Source organism: Gorilla gorilla, chromosome 11, assembly GCF_029281585.2.
Source record: "Gorilla gorilla gorilla isolate KB3781 chromosome 11, NHGRI_mGorGor1-v2.1_pri, whole genome shotgun sequence".
NCBI lineage: Eukaryota > Metazoa > Chordata > Mammalia > Primates > Hominidae > Gorilla > Gorilla gorilla.
In genome coordinates this window covers 79,643,571-79,660,661 of record NC_073235.2, presented here as the reverse complement: position 1 = coordinate 79,660,661, position 17,091 = coordinate 79,643,571, and the positions used below count along the sequence as shown (strand labels likewise).

General features: G+C 41.1%; 1 protein-coding gene across 1 annotated transcript; it reads right to left on the bottom strand.

The window, feature by feature from the left end:
* Positions 1-12,857: 12,857 nt before the first annotated feature.
* On the bottom strand, positions 12,858-15,130 carry LOC101145155 (E3 ubiquitin-protein ligase CHIP). The gene is given in 3 exon segments (XM_055380213.2): positions 12,858-13,183; positions 13,186-13,413; positions 14,909-15,130. Coding segments are annotated over 3 exon segments (774 nt in total). The 3' UTR covers positions 12,858-12,859.
* Between the last annotated feature and the right edge of the window lie 1,961 nt (positions 15,131-17,091).

Below are 17,091 nucleotides of genomic sequence, written 5' to 3'. Positions count from 1 at the left end.
GCATGAGAATTACTTGAACCCAGGAAGCAGAGGTTGCAGTGAGCAGAGATCATGCCACTGCACTCCAGCCTGGGCAACAGGGCAAGACTATGTCTCAAAAAAAAAAAAAAAAAATTGGCTGGGTGCGGTGGCTCACACCTGTAATCCCAGCACTTTGGGAGGCCGAGACAGGTGGATCACGAGGTCAGGAGATCGAGACCATCCTGGCTAACACGGTGAAACCCTGCCTCCACTAAAAATACAAAAAATTAGCCGGGCATGGTGGCGGGCGCCTGTAGTCCCACCTACTCGGGAGGCTGAGGCAGGAGAATGGCATGAACCCGGGAGGCAGAGCTTGCAGTGAGCCAAGAGCATGCCACTGCACTCCAGCCTGGGCGTCAGAGCAAGACTCCGTCTCAAAAAAAAAAAAGACTCAGAACTGGCTTTCAGCAAAGATTTTTTTTCTTTCCAAATTGGTGTGAAATAGGCTGGGCACGGTGGTTCACGCCTGTGATCCCAGCACTTTGGGAGGCCGAGGCAGGCAGATCCCCTGAGGTCAGGAGTTCGAGACCAGCCTGACCAACAGGGAGAAATCCCGTCTCTACTAAAAATACAAAATTAGCCGGGCATGGTGGCGCATGCCTATAATCCCAGTTACTCAGGAGGCTGAGGCAGGAAAATCACGTGAACCCAGGAGGCAGAGGTTGCGGTGAGCCAAGATCACACCATTGCACTCCAGCCTGGGCAAGAAGAGTGAAACTCCGTCTCAAAAAAAAAAAAAAAAAAAGGTGTGAAATTTAGATGTTAATTGTGTTTTGTTCATCTAATTAGATGTGTGAGTTAAGGAGTATAAAATAAGCCACTAGCTACTTTCTCACAAGATACAATAAATCTATCAGATTGAAGAGCAAAACAGCATCAGTTGTAATCAAAATAATATATGATATCATGTCATGATGTCAGAAGAATACATTACGTTATTTCCAAGGGCTCTCCTCAGAAATTAGATTGGGAGATTGGCTAAATCCTCAGATCCTACCTGTCCCTCCACAAGAAAAGCTAAGCAGGTATCTTGCAATACACAATTTAAGGTGAAGCCATAATGATTACCTAGTTATCTCTCACTGTACAATTCGTAACATCTTTTTTTTTTTGAGACAGAGTCCTGCTCTGTCACCCAGGCTGGAGTACAGTGGTGCAATCTCGGCTCACTGCCACCTCCACCTCCCAAGTTCAAGCAGTTCTCTGCCTCAGCCTCCCAAGTAGCTGGGATCACAGGCGCCCACCACCACGCCTGGCTAATTTTTGTATTTTTGTTAGTGACAGGGTTTCACCATCTTGGCCAGGCTGGTCTCGAACTCCTGACCTCATGATCTACCAGCCTCAGCCTCCCAAAGTGCTGGGATTATAGGCATGAGTCACAGTGCTTGGCCAATTTCTAACATCTTTACACCATTCGATTTTATCTTTTCTCTGCTCAAAATAAGCACTGCAGTATAAGCTATTGAATGTCAATAATCAATTCCTTGGCAAGATTACCTGATAGAATAACAAAAATTGCTCTACAACAAACAAAACCTTTGGTCTCTCATAAGAGATATATGCAGCCACTCACTTCCAAACATCAGTATGTCATCAGTAAACAACAAGCAATACTGACAATGTCCCTAGAAACTCATGGAAAGGCCTCTAGGCCTAAACAGAGTATAGTCAGTCCATTGCCCTCAACTGCCTACAGCAAGATATGCAATTCTGTGATTTTTATTAGGATAATCCCCTTGTAGACATTGTTGTGGCTTTTTGGGACTCCTGAATTCTTTGCCCAGTGTGGAACATGCATCAGAACCTTCAGTATCCCTTCCCAATATCTGTCCTCTCTAAGGTGCACCCCTCCCATTATGTGCGCACCCCTTAGATGGATGTGCAGGAGTGTCCTCACAAATATTTGAGAGGCCCCTTCTGGTGTGTGGGTGAGCAGGAGGTCAAAAGAGAAGGTGGAGCCAGCCTGTAGGCAGTGGCTTCCTTTTGTACTTATGCCCCAGGTCCTGTAAATATTACCTGTTTCCCTGGATGGAACTGGAGCGGGCTTACTCCACCCCACAAGGGGCTAGGCCTAGAATAGAAAGTTGTCACTGCATAGAGAAACTGAAATGTGTTGTTCTTTTTTAGGGTTCATGTAAGGATCAATTTGCCACTAGCCTACTTCCTTGTGGAAGCTGCATATTTGAATCTTCTGGTAAATTTATATGATTGCCATAGAATAAATTTTTATTTAAACCATAGGTTATTTATATATCGTGTCTTACATAGAATTTAGAAAAGCTATTTCCAACTGTTACCCTTATATGATATAGATGGACAGACTGAATGTCTCTCTATCTCAGACATACTATAATCTAATTCCATTTTAGTGAGCAAAGATTCTTGTTATACGCACACAGAATGAAAGTTGGGGTGTTCCATTTGATTACTATAATTAACGTATCACACTGCTTTTGAGAATTCAAGGAAAGCACTCTCCTCAGAGAAAATGAGAGATGGCCTTTCTGTTCTCCAAACTTTATGACAGGCATATATTTATCAGAGACATCGTCTACATTTCCTGAGATTCCCTCTGCCCTCACAGGACTAGCTGCTGTCTCAGCCATGCGCTCAGCTATCTGACCACTTTGGGACCTGCATGGTTTTGCTGTGAGGGGCTGACCAGTTGCTTATCCAGGATGTTGGCCCTTCTTGGCTGCTGCCATGCCAGTCAGGCATTTCGAGTTTCTGGCTCCTTTCATCACTTGAGACTTGGATGAAACACCACACTAGAGAGCATGGTATCTGGCTTCCCAAATGACTGCTGAGGGATCCGGATGATGCAATGCAGAAAGCTGGGTGTTAACCACACTTGGGATGAACTTTGGCCTATAGAAATAGGAGATGCTGGGAGTGTGACAGATCAATTACCCCACTTCCTCCTCGTTGACTGACTGCCTTCTCCTTAACAGTTTTTTTCATGTAGCCTACCCATGCATTGCTTCCCATCCTTTCCTGCCACATCTCCCTTTTTCTCACTCTCACATTCCCAGGCTTACCCCTAAACAAATAAAGCAGTAGCACCCAATCTCCCTCAGAATTTGTTTTCTAGTAAACTGGGCAAAAAGGCTCACTATATGAATTGAGAAAGATAAAATTCTGAGACTGTAAGGTGCAAACTCAAGTAGCCTTAGGAATAACTAATAAAGACCTATTTTTAAATCAGTATCTTCAAGTGGCATGTATAATAATAATTGTTTCAATATTATTTTGGAGGCACTATAGTGCTTGGATATAAATTTCATTTCTTTTCCCTTTGACTCCTAAGACTCTCCCGTATATCAAAATTAATCAAGTATAGGTGCAGCAATATGCAAAGCCTTGAAAACACTAAAAGCGGTTATGACATTTTCTCTGTCCCCTGTCCTCATAATATAGTTATTAGAGGGAGACCACATATAAGTAATGACTTGCATGGTTTACATTAAAGTGCTGTGCTGCAGAGAAATGGGGAAATAAATGAAGGTCTCAAGTATCTAGGAAGACTTCATGATGGAGATGAAACTTTCAAAGGGAGTTTTAAAGGATGAATAATACCTGAATTGGTAGAGGGGAAACAGAAAGGTGCTCCTGGTGAGTTTTAAGTCCAAGTGAAGATGTGGAGATGAAATTGTGTATGGTACTTGTGATGGACTCACTATTTCTGGATTGTTCGTAACAGCATCCCACAGGGCTGCAGATCCTCTAAATCTCATTTATAGAACGTAGGTTAATCTATATGATATAAAGAAGATTCATAATCTGATCACTTTCTTTTTCTTTCTTTCTTTTCTTTTTTTTTTTTCAGACAGAGTCTTACTCTGTCACCCAGGCTGCAGTGCCGTGGCACAATCTCATTGTGCTCATTGCAACCTCAGCCTCCTGGTTTCAAGTGATTCTCCTGCCTCAGCCTCCCAAGTAGCTGAGATTACAGGCACATGCCACCAGGCCCCGCTAATTTTTTGTATTTTTAGTAGAGATGAGGTTTCACCATGTTGGTCAGGCTGATTTCAAACACCTGACCTCAGGTGATCCGCCTGCCTAGGCTTCCCAAAGTGCTGGGATTACAGGCATGAGCCACGGCTCCCAGCCACAATCTGATCATTTTCTTAAAACAGCAACAATGTTCCAGTATATAATCTGTGAAGTTTTGTTGGTCTGTGATTTGGTTTGGCTGTGTCCCTACCCAAATCTCATCTTGAATTCCCACTTGTGGGAGAGACCCTGTGTGAGGTAATTGAATCATGGGGGCAGGTTTTTCCCCTGCTGTTCTCATGATAGTGAATAAGTCTCACGAGATCTGATGGTTTTAAAAAGGGAAGCTTCCCTGCACAAGCTCTCTTATCTGCTGCCATGTGAGACATGCCTTTCACCTCTTGTCATGATTGTGAGGCCTCCCCAGCCACGTGGAACTGTAAGTCCATTAAACCTCTTTCTTTTGTAAATTGCCCAATCTCGGGTATGTCCTTATTAGCAGGGTGAAAACAGACTAATACAGTTTGGGAGTAAAATTAGAGAATTTAATTTTGGCTGGGCATGATGGCTCACACCTGTAATCCCAGCACTTTGGGAGGTCGAGGTGGGCAGAATGCGTGAGTTTAGGAGTTTGAGACAAGCCTGGGCAACATGGCGAAGCCCTGTCTCCACAAAAAATACAAAAATTAGCTGGTTTTGTTCCTGCATGCTTGTAGTCCCAGTCACTCAGGATGCTTGAGGCAGGGAGGTTGAGGCTGCAGTGAGCCGAGATTGTTTAACTGCACTCTAGTCTGAATGACAAAGCGAGACCCCGTCTCAAAAAACTTTTTTTAAATTTTATTTGAGGACAGCTTATTTGAGAACTCCCAATTCAGCATAAAAAGCTTTACTTGGCCAGGTGCAGTGACTCATGCCTGTAATCCCAGCGCTTTGGGAACCTGAGGCAGGCGGATCATGAGGTCAGGAGATCGAGACCATCCTGGCTAACACGGTGAAATTCCATCTCTACTAAAAACACAAAAAATTGGCCGGGCGTGATGGCGGGCGACTGTAGTCTCAGCTACTCAGGAGGCTGAGGCAGGAGAATGGCGTGAACCCGGGAGGTGGAGCTTGCAGTGAGCCGAGATGGCGCCACTGCACTCCAGCCTGGGCGACAGAGTAAGACTCTGTCTCAAAAAAAAAAAAGTTTTACTTGAATTTAAATCATTGATTTCAGTACAATTGTGAAACTTAAAAGAGCAATTTATGAAGGGAAGGAAAATAGAACACTTAAAAAAAATTCCTAAAGATTCCATGAAAAACTCTTATTGTTAAGGGGGTAGATTGTGTTCCCAGACTATCAGCTACAAATTTCTCCTCTCTTTTCCTGAATGCAACTAAAATTTCAAAAAGTCAGTACATGAGGTATGTACTGGATGGAAGAATTTGCCTCAGTATACTCCGAGAAAAAAAGCTGGGAAGGGAGTGGACAGGAGAAGGAATATAGGTGATAGGTAATAGAGGTTCATTAGTCTCTTTCTTTTGTACATACTTGAATTTTTTATAATATAAAATTCTTATAGCTCCTACATTGTTTCTGTAGATGACAACTGATAAATCAGGTCTAAAGTTTCTGGTTTTGGCTGGGTGCAGTGGCACATGACTGTAATCCTAGTACTTTGGGAAGTTGAGGAAGGCAGATGGCTTGAGTCCAGGAATTCAAGACCATCCTGGGCAATAAGGCAATACCCCATCTCTACAAAAAATACAAGAAATTAGCTCCACATGGTGGCAAGTGCCTGTAGTCCCAGATACTCCGCAGGCTGAGATGGGAGGATCACTTGAGTCCAGGAGGTCAAGGCCACAGTTTGCTGACATCATGCCACTGCGTTCCCACCTGGACAAGAGAGAGAGACCCTGTCTCAAAAAAAAAAAAACAATAAATAAATAAATCTGTTTTCATCAAGAAGTTTATAAATATACATTAATCATTTCATTTTGGCTATACATGCCCCATTATTGGGGTTGGGGAGTGGGATAGGGATAGATTTGGCAGGAGGACTGGTGGGGGCAGAGTCGTTAGATGTAGGGAAAAATAAGAAACAGAAGCTTTCAGAGAAAGAGTTTACAGGAGTCAACCACTGATTGCATAAAGAGAGGTAAGAGTTGAAGTTTCTGCAAGTGAGTGGATAATGGCGCCATTAACAGATGAGGATGTAGGAATAAGAAGATGTCCTTCCTTTAAATGGGTTTGTGTGCAGTCTTCCCATGGACAGCCTCAGAAAGACTCAGGGACCCCTGGCTAACATCACGTTGCTGAGGAAACATTGTTAACTTTTTCAGATTAAGAAACATTTCATTTACATATAATCACAAAAACAAAAATTAAAACTACTAAATCTTGATCACATTGGTATCTGGCAACAGGGTACTTTACAACCAGTTATTATCATTTCCTCCCAACTCAGTCATAATTGCTGTCCTTGTTGTGGATTGAGTGATTTGACCAATGCTAGCTGCTAAACACAGGCAAAGTCCAAGTTAAAACTCTGCATGTTTTTTCCTTATCCCATTTACTTTATCTGTCAAAAAATCTCCACAGCTGTTACAAAATAATAACATATCCATGAAAGCAGCATATTCTTGCACATAGTGTTTCTCAGCTAAGCTCCATGTGACAGAGATGAGCTGTCCCTACCCCTCCCATGTACCTTCATGGAGTTTTTCCAGTAACAGAATGTCCATCTCTGCTTATTTCCCTTCAGTTCACTAGTCCATCATCTTGCAGGTTAAATGAAGGAATTTCAGTAGATTTTTTTTATGTATCTATATATGTATGGTGGCTTCCTCTCCATTCTCAGCACAAATTGCCAGCACTAACCATGCACCTTTTCTGCCTTCCTTACAGAGAAAGATTTTTGTGAATATTTGCTTTGTTATTACTAGGTAAAATAGAAAATTTTACTTTTCTGGTTGATTTGGCTGTTTTTAGTCTTTACTGGGTTTTTCATAAGTTACTTTACTGCTGCTCTAAAGAGGTCACTCCTAAAATAAAGATAGTTCTTTTGTTTTCCCCACTTTGGCAGTTGTTTAGCCTTAGGTCCTTCTCCTGACACCGCTGGTTAAGGGTCCAATTAAAGCTAAGGAAGTTTAGATTCTTTTGAGGTTGTGGACAATTCTGGCTTTGAGATCTTATCTGATTGGCCACATGAAAGAAGATAATGAGAGAGAGATGCCTGGGAACCTGAATTAGGCTCCTGATTGATCTAGTGTCATGGGAAAGAGAGAGAGGAGCATCATCTTTAACCACACAGTGAATCTGCTTGACAGCAAACTGGGCCTAATTCAATGTCTCTGGCTTAGACCAATCATCAACACTTTTCTCTGGGGGTTAGGTTGGGCACAGGCAAGAAATGAAATTAGGAGAAAGAAGCAGAGACCCTCAACTCACCTACACCTAAGGAAACAGAATGCAAGATGGTTTTGGTGAGGGTGGAAGCCTCTAGGTGACAGTATCAGGGATAAAGTTGGAATGACAAACCTGGGTAGGGCAATTCCTGAACATCAAGAAGAAGCTTGGGGAAAGGGAGCTCTGGTGGAAACGGGTGCTAAAGGGAAAAAAGGGGGTACCAAAGACAAGCGTTCCTAGGATCTTACCTAGGGCAGGTCCTAAAACAATCATTAGCTTTGGCATAAATAATACATACCAATGTAAGATATGCATTACTCCACTGACATTTTGAGTTTCTATAAAATTTAATTATAAAATAATCAGGAAGCAAAACAGAACAAATCAAGTTACATTTTATTCTATTTGATGCCTTAACTTTTTCTTTTTAGTGAGCCAGGATACTGGGACGTTTGAGGATAAACTTTTAAAGGAGAAATGTAAATGATCTGTGGGATAAAAGAGCAATTTTGTACATGATCTACTATAAGGTATGGATCAATCAAACAAGTATTTATTGAGTTCCTTCTCTGAGTTAACAAGGTGGGTATATGGATCAGACTTCACAGCAATTCTTGCCTCAATAATAATTCTGAGCGAATGATCAAATTTTTTTGGAAATGCTCACAAATCATCTGTTTAACTAATTGTGCTGTTGACCTTTGCGCAGAACTTGTATAAAAATCATAGATCTTTAGCATAGATTACCCTTAAATTTTTTTCTCTTCACACTCTCCTGGTTTTAATCTGTCTTTCTAAAGATCTGATTTTCTTTTTTTCTTTTTTTTTTTTGAGACAGAGTCTCTTGTGCTTGTCATCCAGGCTGGAGTGCAGTGTTGTCATCTCAGCTCACTGCAAGCTCCAACTCCCGGGTTCACGCCATTCTCCTGCCTCAGCCTCCCAAGTAGCTGGGACTACAGGTGCCTGCCACCACACCCGGCTAATTTTTGTGTTTTTTAGTAGAGATGGGGTTTCGCTGTGTTAGCCAGGATGGTCTCGATCTCCTGACCTTGTGATCCGACTGCCTCAGCCTCCCAAAGTGCCGGTATTACAGGCGTGAGCCACCACACCCAGCCTCTAAAGATCTGATTTTCAAGCAATTGACGATTTCTTCTCTTTTCTGACTTGGAAATTTTCTGATTTCCTTATTTAAATTCAGGAAAATTAGATTTATTACAAAACATAATTTTGGAAGTAGAATAATATCTTTTGACAAGTTAAGACTTTAATTTTGAACTTGGCTAACCTATGAATCAATAACAATATCATCCTAACAAATACATGATTCTCCATCCTTTAAAACAACTTAGTGTTATATTTTAAGTCCTTTGCACAGCTTCATAGATATGTAAGTTGTTTGTTCCATAGCCTATATTTTGAGAACTGTCTCTCCCTTGCTCTGAGTGATTATGGTTGGCCAGTCATGGTACCCTACTCTTTTGGAAACAGAGATTGATCTAAGAATGAGCTTGTGACCATGGACAGGGCCAACCATGTTTTCGGCAGCTGATACAGATGTTCAAAGAGGGACCCTATAAGAGCTCTGTGAACTGCAGGGGCCACATTTCCCATCATACGCAGAAAACCTGCCTGAGAATAAAGCTAGTAAGGAAAGCATGTGGGAAGGGAAGCTAGAGAGAGAGAGTGAGTGAGATAGAGAGAGAGAAAGTATTCCTGAGGACATCATTTGAGCATCTGGAAAGAGCTATGCTGAAGCCAGCTTGGAAACTGGAATTTTATTTTATTATTATTTTTTTGAAACAGGTTCTCACTCCATTACCCAGGCTGGAGTGCAGTAGCGCAATCTGGGCTCGCTGCCATCTCTGCCTCCCCGGCTCAAGTGATCTTCCCACCTCAGCCTCCAGAGTAGCTGGGACTATAGGTGTGTGCCACCACACCTAGCTAATTTTTGTATTTTTTGTAGAGATGGGGTTTCGCCATGTTGCCCGGGCTAGTCTTGAACTCCTGGACTCAAGCAATCTGCCCGCCTTAGCCTCCCAAAGTGCTAGGATTATGGGCCTGAGTCACTGCACATGGCCAGAAACTGGAATTTTATATGTATCTAGTTTTGTGAGCAAAAAACATTTTCCTTATTTGCCTAAAATAAGCGGAGTGGGGTCTCTGTCATTTGCAACCAAGAGTCCTGACAATATACACAGGACTACACAGTCTTAATAATCATCATGATTTTAAAATATTTGATTTTCTATGCAAAGACCTTATTTACAGCAAGAGTAATAAATTTGGCCAAAACTGTAAAAAGAGATTCATACTAGAATTTGTGAGATGCTCACCCATTGATTTTCCATAACATATCCCCTTCCATGTATTCTAATTAAACATTTACTAACCGATTACTCACCTTGTGTCAGTCAGTAGTGCTAAGTGCTACACATACAACATTGAGTAAAACACATTTGGGTCCCTGCCTTTGTGGAACTTAGGATCTCACTGACTTTATTCTCCCGAATTGTACAATATAGCATTGGTGTTTTAGCATTCTTTTATGTTCTATTTTGAGTCATAAATGGAAATGCTTTTTCAAGCCTCAGGTCATATTAATATACTAACACTCTTTTTAAAGGCCTTTCATGATCCTGAGATCATTTATAGTAATGTAGGCGTTAACCAAACAGCATAAGTCAAATAACTAGAAGCCCTTGAAATTGATGAATGTTATAAATATTTATGACACTATATATATAACCTGTTGACTTTTTTCGCTTTCGAAATATACATGCCTTAAGTTCTTCTGCTTTTATTGGTGTCTCCTAGACAACAAATCATTTCTCACATATTAAGTACAACAGTAATAAAACTGGTACACAGAGAAATGCCACAGGTACAGTGTATCTGGAGAGTGGGAATAAGTACAGTGAACTTTATTCAAAGAAGAAAATTTTCCCAAGGTTTTTGCATTCACCCTTAGAACAATGTATAATCATTTGAAAATGTTTTGACAAACAAGCAATGGGGAAAGTATTCCCTATTTAATAAATGGTGCTGGGAAAACTGGCTAGCCGTATGTAGAAAGCTGAAACTGGATCCCTTCCTTACACCTTATACAAAAATCAATTCAAGATGGATTAAAGACTTAAACGTTAGACCTAAAACCATAAAAACCCTAGAAGAAAACCTAGGTATTACCATTCAGGACATAGGCATGGGCAAGGACTTCATGTCTAAAACACCAAAAGCAATGGAAACCAAAGCCAAAATTGACAAATGGGACCTAATTAAACTAAAGAGCTTCTGCTGTCTTGCTCTGTCACACAGGCTGGAGTGCAGTGGCATGATCATGGCTCACTGCACTCTGGACATCTCTGGCTCAATCAATCCTTCCACTTCAGCTTCCTGAGTAGCTGGGGCTACAGATGCACCCCACCATGCCTGGCTAACTTTTATATTTTTTGTAGCAGTCTCACTGTGTTGTCCAGGCTGGTTGTGAACTCCTGGGTTCAAGCAATTTTCCTGCCTCAGCCTCCCAAAGTGTTGGGAAGGATTACAGGTGCCTGGTCTCAGTAAATTTCTCTTGTTAGGAAGGCTACCAATCGAGGACTGGTTCGGGTGAGTTTACAGAGGCTGCACAACTTGAGTGTCTTTATGTCCTGACAAGACCTTTTGATACATAGGTCCTAATTGTAATACATTTAAATGTTAAGTCTCCACCCCAAGGTAAACATGGGTCATCTGTAACATGCATATTTGTTCAGTAGGCATGCATCAGGACTATCTTCATGAATATTCATAGCTCATCCTACAACCGATTGAATATGTGTGTTTGGCCAACTCAATAAACTTAAATTCCTGTCTTACCTCTCACTCCTTCTGAATGTTTGTCTCTGGTCTTTGCTGGAGGCTGTGCTTCCCAGCCTGCAGGATGGCCACTTTGCAGGCTGTCACTCTTTACAAAAAATAAAGCCTCCTTTCTAAATTTATATATCTTGTGATTTTTTAAAGTTAACATTGTTCTGTAATTATTCTTTTCATTCTTCTTGGGTCATGTTTACACATATCTACTGGATCGTGGTTGTGTGTGTGTGTGTGTGTGTATGTGTGTGTGTAATGAGACAAAACATCAATTTTGAGGATAGTTCTGGAGAAAGTGCTACCTTTACCTGCCTTAGGTTACTTTGTATTTCCACCAAAACAGGAATCAAAATGGGAGATCCATGACTCAAACTGCCCCAGGCTTTTTCACCAGCCTGTAAGGGAAGAGAATATTGAGATCAGTTTGCCACCTGGGAGCTTTCTAACAGAAATGCAAATAAAGTTAAGGGCTTTACTAAGTGGACTTCATCCCACCCCCAACACTAGGTGAGGAATTAGGTAAAGGTCTCCATCATACCTTAAGTCTTCCCTGAGAATGCCTTTACCTTTAAACACCCTCAAAAAAGGAGCAATTTAAAGGATATATATATATATATATATCCTTTATATATATATAATATATATATCCTTTATATATATATAATATATATATCCTTTATATATATATAATATATATATCCTTTATATATATATAATATATATATCCTTTATATATATATAATATATATATCCTTTATATATATATAATATATATATCCTTTATATATATATAATATATATATCCTTTATATATATATAATATATATATCCTTTATATATATATAATATATATATCCTTTATATATATATAATATATATATCCTTTATATATATATAATATATATATCCTTTATATATATATAATATATATATCCTTTATATATATATAATATATATATCCTTTATATATATATAATATATATATCCTTTATATATATATAATATATATATCCTTTATATATATATAATATATATATCCTTTATATATATATAATATATATATCCTTTATATATATATAATATATATATCCTTTATATATATATAATATATATATCCTTTATATATATATAATATATATATCCTTTATATATATAATATATATATCCTTTATATATATAATATATATCCTTTATATATATAATATATATCCTTTATATATATAATATATATATCCTTTATATATATATAATATATATATCCTTTATATATATAAATATATATATTTTTATATATAATATATATTTTATATATTTATATATATTATATATATATATTTATATATATGTTTGAATGCTCACGGATTTTATTAGACAGTGGTGGCAGTGGCCCCAGCCCAGCCCACCCTCACCTGCTTTTCCAGCCCAGAAAGGGGGACGGGGAGGATCACGGCCCAGCAAGAGCTATGCAGAGAGGGGAACAGTCCTGAGCCCAACAGCAGAACTTGGGGGGAAGCGGGCGGGGTGGCCAGGGACACAAACTGTGTACAGGGGCTGGGGGCTTCTGCCTAGGGCCCTCCTGGACCAGGACGCCCGACAGGGCTGGGTGCCTCAGTAGTCCTCTACCCAGCCGTTCTCAGAGATGAATGCGTCAATGACCTCCTTCATGGCCAGGTTGGGGATGAACTGTTTCTGGGTTAGGGGGCTCCAGGTCACGGGGTCAAAATGATCCACGCGCTGCAGGTGCTCCTCGATGTCCTTGCGGTCATAGGAGATGCCAGTGGGCGTGATGCATAGCTCCCGCATCAGCTCAAAACTGATCTTACAGCACAGGTATTTGGGGATGTCGTACTTCTTCCTCTTCTCGTCCACCTGAGAGAAGAGCTCATCCATGTCCGCCATGTATTTGTCATGTGGGCGGGGTGCACCCTCACGTGCTTGGCCTCAATGCAGGCCTGCTGGGCCCGGACCTGGCTGTCGTCCTCATCACCCTCATGGTTCCGTTGGCACTCTTCGAGCTCCCTCTCACGCTCTGCCGCGATGAGCCTCGAGAGGTAGGAGTGCAGCTCGCTCTCCTGGTGGATGCGCCCTTCCTCGATGCTGTTTCAGCGCTGCTTCGCGATTCGAAGAGCGCTGGGAATGTCGTCCCCAAAGTTCAGCCAATGCTTGTAGGCCAAATATTTTTTTATTATTAAACTAAATATATATATATGTATTTTTTTTTTTTAAGACGGAGTCTCTGTCGCCAGGCTGGAGTGCAGTGGCGCTATTTCGGCTCACTGCAACCTCTGCCTCCCGGGTTCAAGCGATTCTCCTGCCTCAGCCTCCCGAGTAGCTGGGACTACAGGCTCGAGCCACCACGCTCAGCTAATTTTTGTATTTTTAGTAAAGACGGGGTTTCACCATGTTGGCCAGGATAGTCTTGATCTCTTGACCTCGTGATCCACTTGCCTTGGCTTCCCAAAGTGCTGGGATTACAGGCATGAGCCACTGCATTGGGCCACGTATTTTCTATAAAGACTACTGCAGAACTAGCAGGCCTTTGATCCAACATGGCCCTGCTCCCAAATCCACTCCCTGCCCAATACACATATGGACTTTTTGTAAAAATTCACATATTCTAACTACAAGAAAAATTGTGATTATAATTTTAGAAAGTCCATGGAGCTTTAGTTCACTATCACTGACTTTCATTCTTTTTACAGGATTTCTGTATTTCAGTGTAGAGCCACAAGGGAGCATGAACTTTCCTATCAGAGGGATCTAGATTTAAATCTCTGCCACTTATTTACTCTGACTACAGCTAATTTTTTTTAACTTTTCAGTGCCTACTTTTCTTCATCTTAAAATAGGTGCAGGGTTATTATAGCAACACTGCAATTACATGTGAAGTTTTTGGTACATGATGAGTAATCAGTAATAGATAGTGTTTAAAATTAAAGTCAATGTATTTTTTTTTAAACCTGAGGTTTTGTTTTGTTTTGAGGCAGGGTCTCACTCTGTCCACCTAGGCTGCAGTGCAGTGGCGAAATCTTGGCTTATTGCAACCTTCACCTCCTGGGTTCAAGCGATTCTTGTGCCTCTGTCTCCCAAGTAGCTGGAACTGCAGGTGTGCACCACCACACCTGGCTAAAACTTGAGGGTTTTTATTTATTTTGCGTTCTCCAGTAATAATTTGTGACCATGAAGTTCTTGCACTTAACTGTAAATTCCAGGAATTCCTATCATCTAGCCTAAGGCCTGGAAGAGGGAGGTGACCAGTAAGTATTTGCCAAATCAATGTATGTGTTGGTTGTTGTACATTGTGCTCAGAATCTGTCGTGTGAACAAATGCCTTTGCTATATATGAAAGAATCTCAGAGCACAATATACTGATGGATGAGGTAAATTGTAAGAATACAATTTCATGTTACTCACTAGAAAACATTAACTTGTTCTTCCCAGTTTTGGTCTGTATGCTGCTTCTTTGGGTTATGTGATAGGATGCTTCTTAAGCTCATGAGCTTCGTGGTTTTGCACCCAGACTATGTTACTTACCAGCTGTATACGCTTGGTTTCTCAGTTTTTTCTTCTGTAAAAGGGGATGCTAATAACCTCCATGGCACAGAGCTGTTGCTGGTGGTTAAACAAGCGAACACATGAAAGTGTTTAGAATCATACCTGGCACATGGTGTGAATGTTAGCTCTTCCAGCCTGTCCTCTTAGTCTCCCCTGCTGGTTATTGCAGCATTCTTCTATTCCCAGGTTTAGGATGAATTGGCTCTTTTGGCTCTTTTGTTCCTGGTTAAGTGGGCTTTTGCCTGAGTGCTCTAGTGCACCAGATTTCCTTTCCAGTATTGAACTGCTCTTTCCCCAGCCACCTGACTGGCACATCACCGGCATATCTTGGGCTCTAGTCACTGGAATTGCTTTCTGTCCTCTCCTATGCTTGCTCCTTGTTGGAACCCTCCTTTCCTAAATTAGCACATTCTAGAACCTCTCCTATGGTTCCTGTTGAAAGTCTTTAGCCCTTTAGAAGCCCCTCTCCCCAAGTCCTCAATATACCCAGCCTGATTCAGAAGACACATTCCGCTTCCTCCCTTGTCTGCTTTCTCTTCCTAGAGCCACTACCTGCCCCCCAGGCAGAGGGCACAGTCTCAGATAAGTCCCTGCTTGGTGAAGGCAGGGTGTGGTATTGTTTTTTTTTAAGACAGAGTTTTGCTCTTGTTGCCTAGGCTGGAGTGCAATGGTGTGATCTCGGCTCGCTACAACCTCCGCCTCCTGGGTTCAAGCGATTCTCCTGCCTCAGCCTCCCGAGTAGCTGGGATTATAGGCGCCCACCATGACATCTGGCTAATTTTTGTATTTTTAGTAGAGATGGGGTTTCATCATGTTGGCCAGGCTGGTCTTGAACTCCTAACTTCAGGTGATCCACCCCCACCTTCGGCCTCCCAAAGTGCTGGGATTACAGGCACGAGCCACCATGCCCGGTCAGGGTGTGGTATCTAAATATTGTCTGGAATGAGAATAGATCATTTGGCTCCTTGCTTTCACAAAAACAAACAAACAAACAAACAAACAAACTGTAAACTGAGGGCAGCCTGGGGCTGCAGGCTAGGAAGGACAGCCTAGGGCTCTGCTCTTAACTGCAGTTTGGGCTTCCCACCTTTGGTTAGCTTGGTTAGCTCAATCTGACCTGCAAGTATTTCACCGTTGATTCATAGCATGTGTGAGGAAATGTTTATTTCCAATTCCCTGACAGCTTAATCTATAATATTACAAACAAAAACAAAAACAAAACCCAAAACCCAGGAAGTTGGCTACAGAGAGTCCTGAAAAGAAGAAAAAAAAACCCCAATAGAGTGGTTATTTGCTAACAAGAGAGCAAACACGTAAAAGGAGGGAAAAAAACATAGCTATTGCCAAGAAGTGGCAAAAACTGGGTTTCCTAACCAGTTCCTCCTTTTATCCTTTTGAGGATTATTCCCATATGTGACTGTCATGCTTTTCCTCAGCATTCTCAGACTGGGCATTTGTCTGTCATGTGACCATAGCAGACCATTCCGACTCCCTGGGCTTTCTCAGACACAAACAGTAGAAGGAGGGTCACTTGCTTCTGGCCTTCTCTCTAGACTCCCCCAAGTCAAAAGGCCCGTATCTTTCAATTCTAAGGCTGGGAATGATAAAGGCTTGAAACTCACTCTGCTTCCTCATTCAACAAGGCTGAACTTCTCCAAATTTATTATAACTTTCAGAGAGAGACAGTGAAGGAAAGGGAGGGAGAAATATGAGAGAAAAAGAAGGAAAAGGAGACAGAGGAAGAGGGTAGGGACTAAGATGTCTGTGTGCCCCTATATAATTTTAAAAGCAAATTTCTAAGAATTAGTTTATGTGCCCTTTTTAGCATTCCATACAACATTAAATTTGAGGAAAAAATATGTCTAAAGTATATATTGGGAATGTCATGGCATGAAGGTCAAAAGGTTATTTAAGTGAGCATGAAAAATCTTCTATTGGTGTACTAAATTCCTACTGTGTATTTTATAAGATCTTCATTAAAATCATAAGACTAGGAAAACAGTATTTCCAACTATCGATAAGCAGCAATTTATCAATTTTAGAGATAACCATCAAAGAGATACCCTGCACAAAGTTATCTTACAATGAGTTTTCAAACTGTGCCCCTTGGGGCATTAAGATAGCAGGGGGAAAGAGTTCTGAGGGTGCTGGTCTGCGTGGAGGTGTGCTGCTTACAATACTAGAATGTATGCTTCCTTTCCTGACTCTGCACTGTGTAATGGTCATGGTGGGAGCGTTTACACCATAGAAAGCAGCAAACCTCCAAATCCATTTCTCTTAGAGAG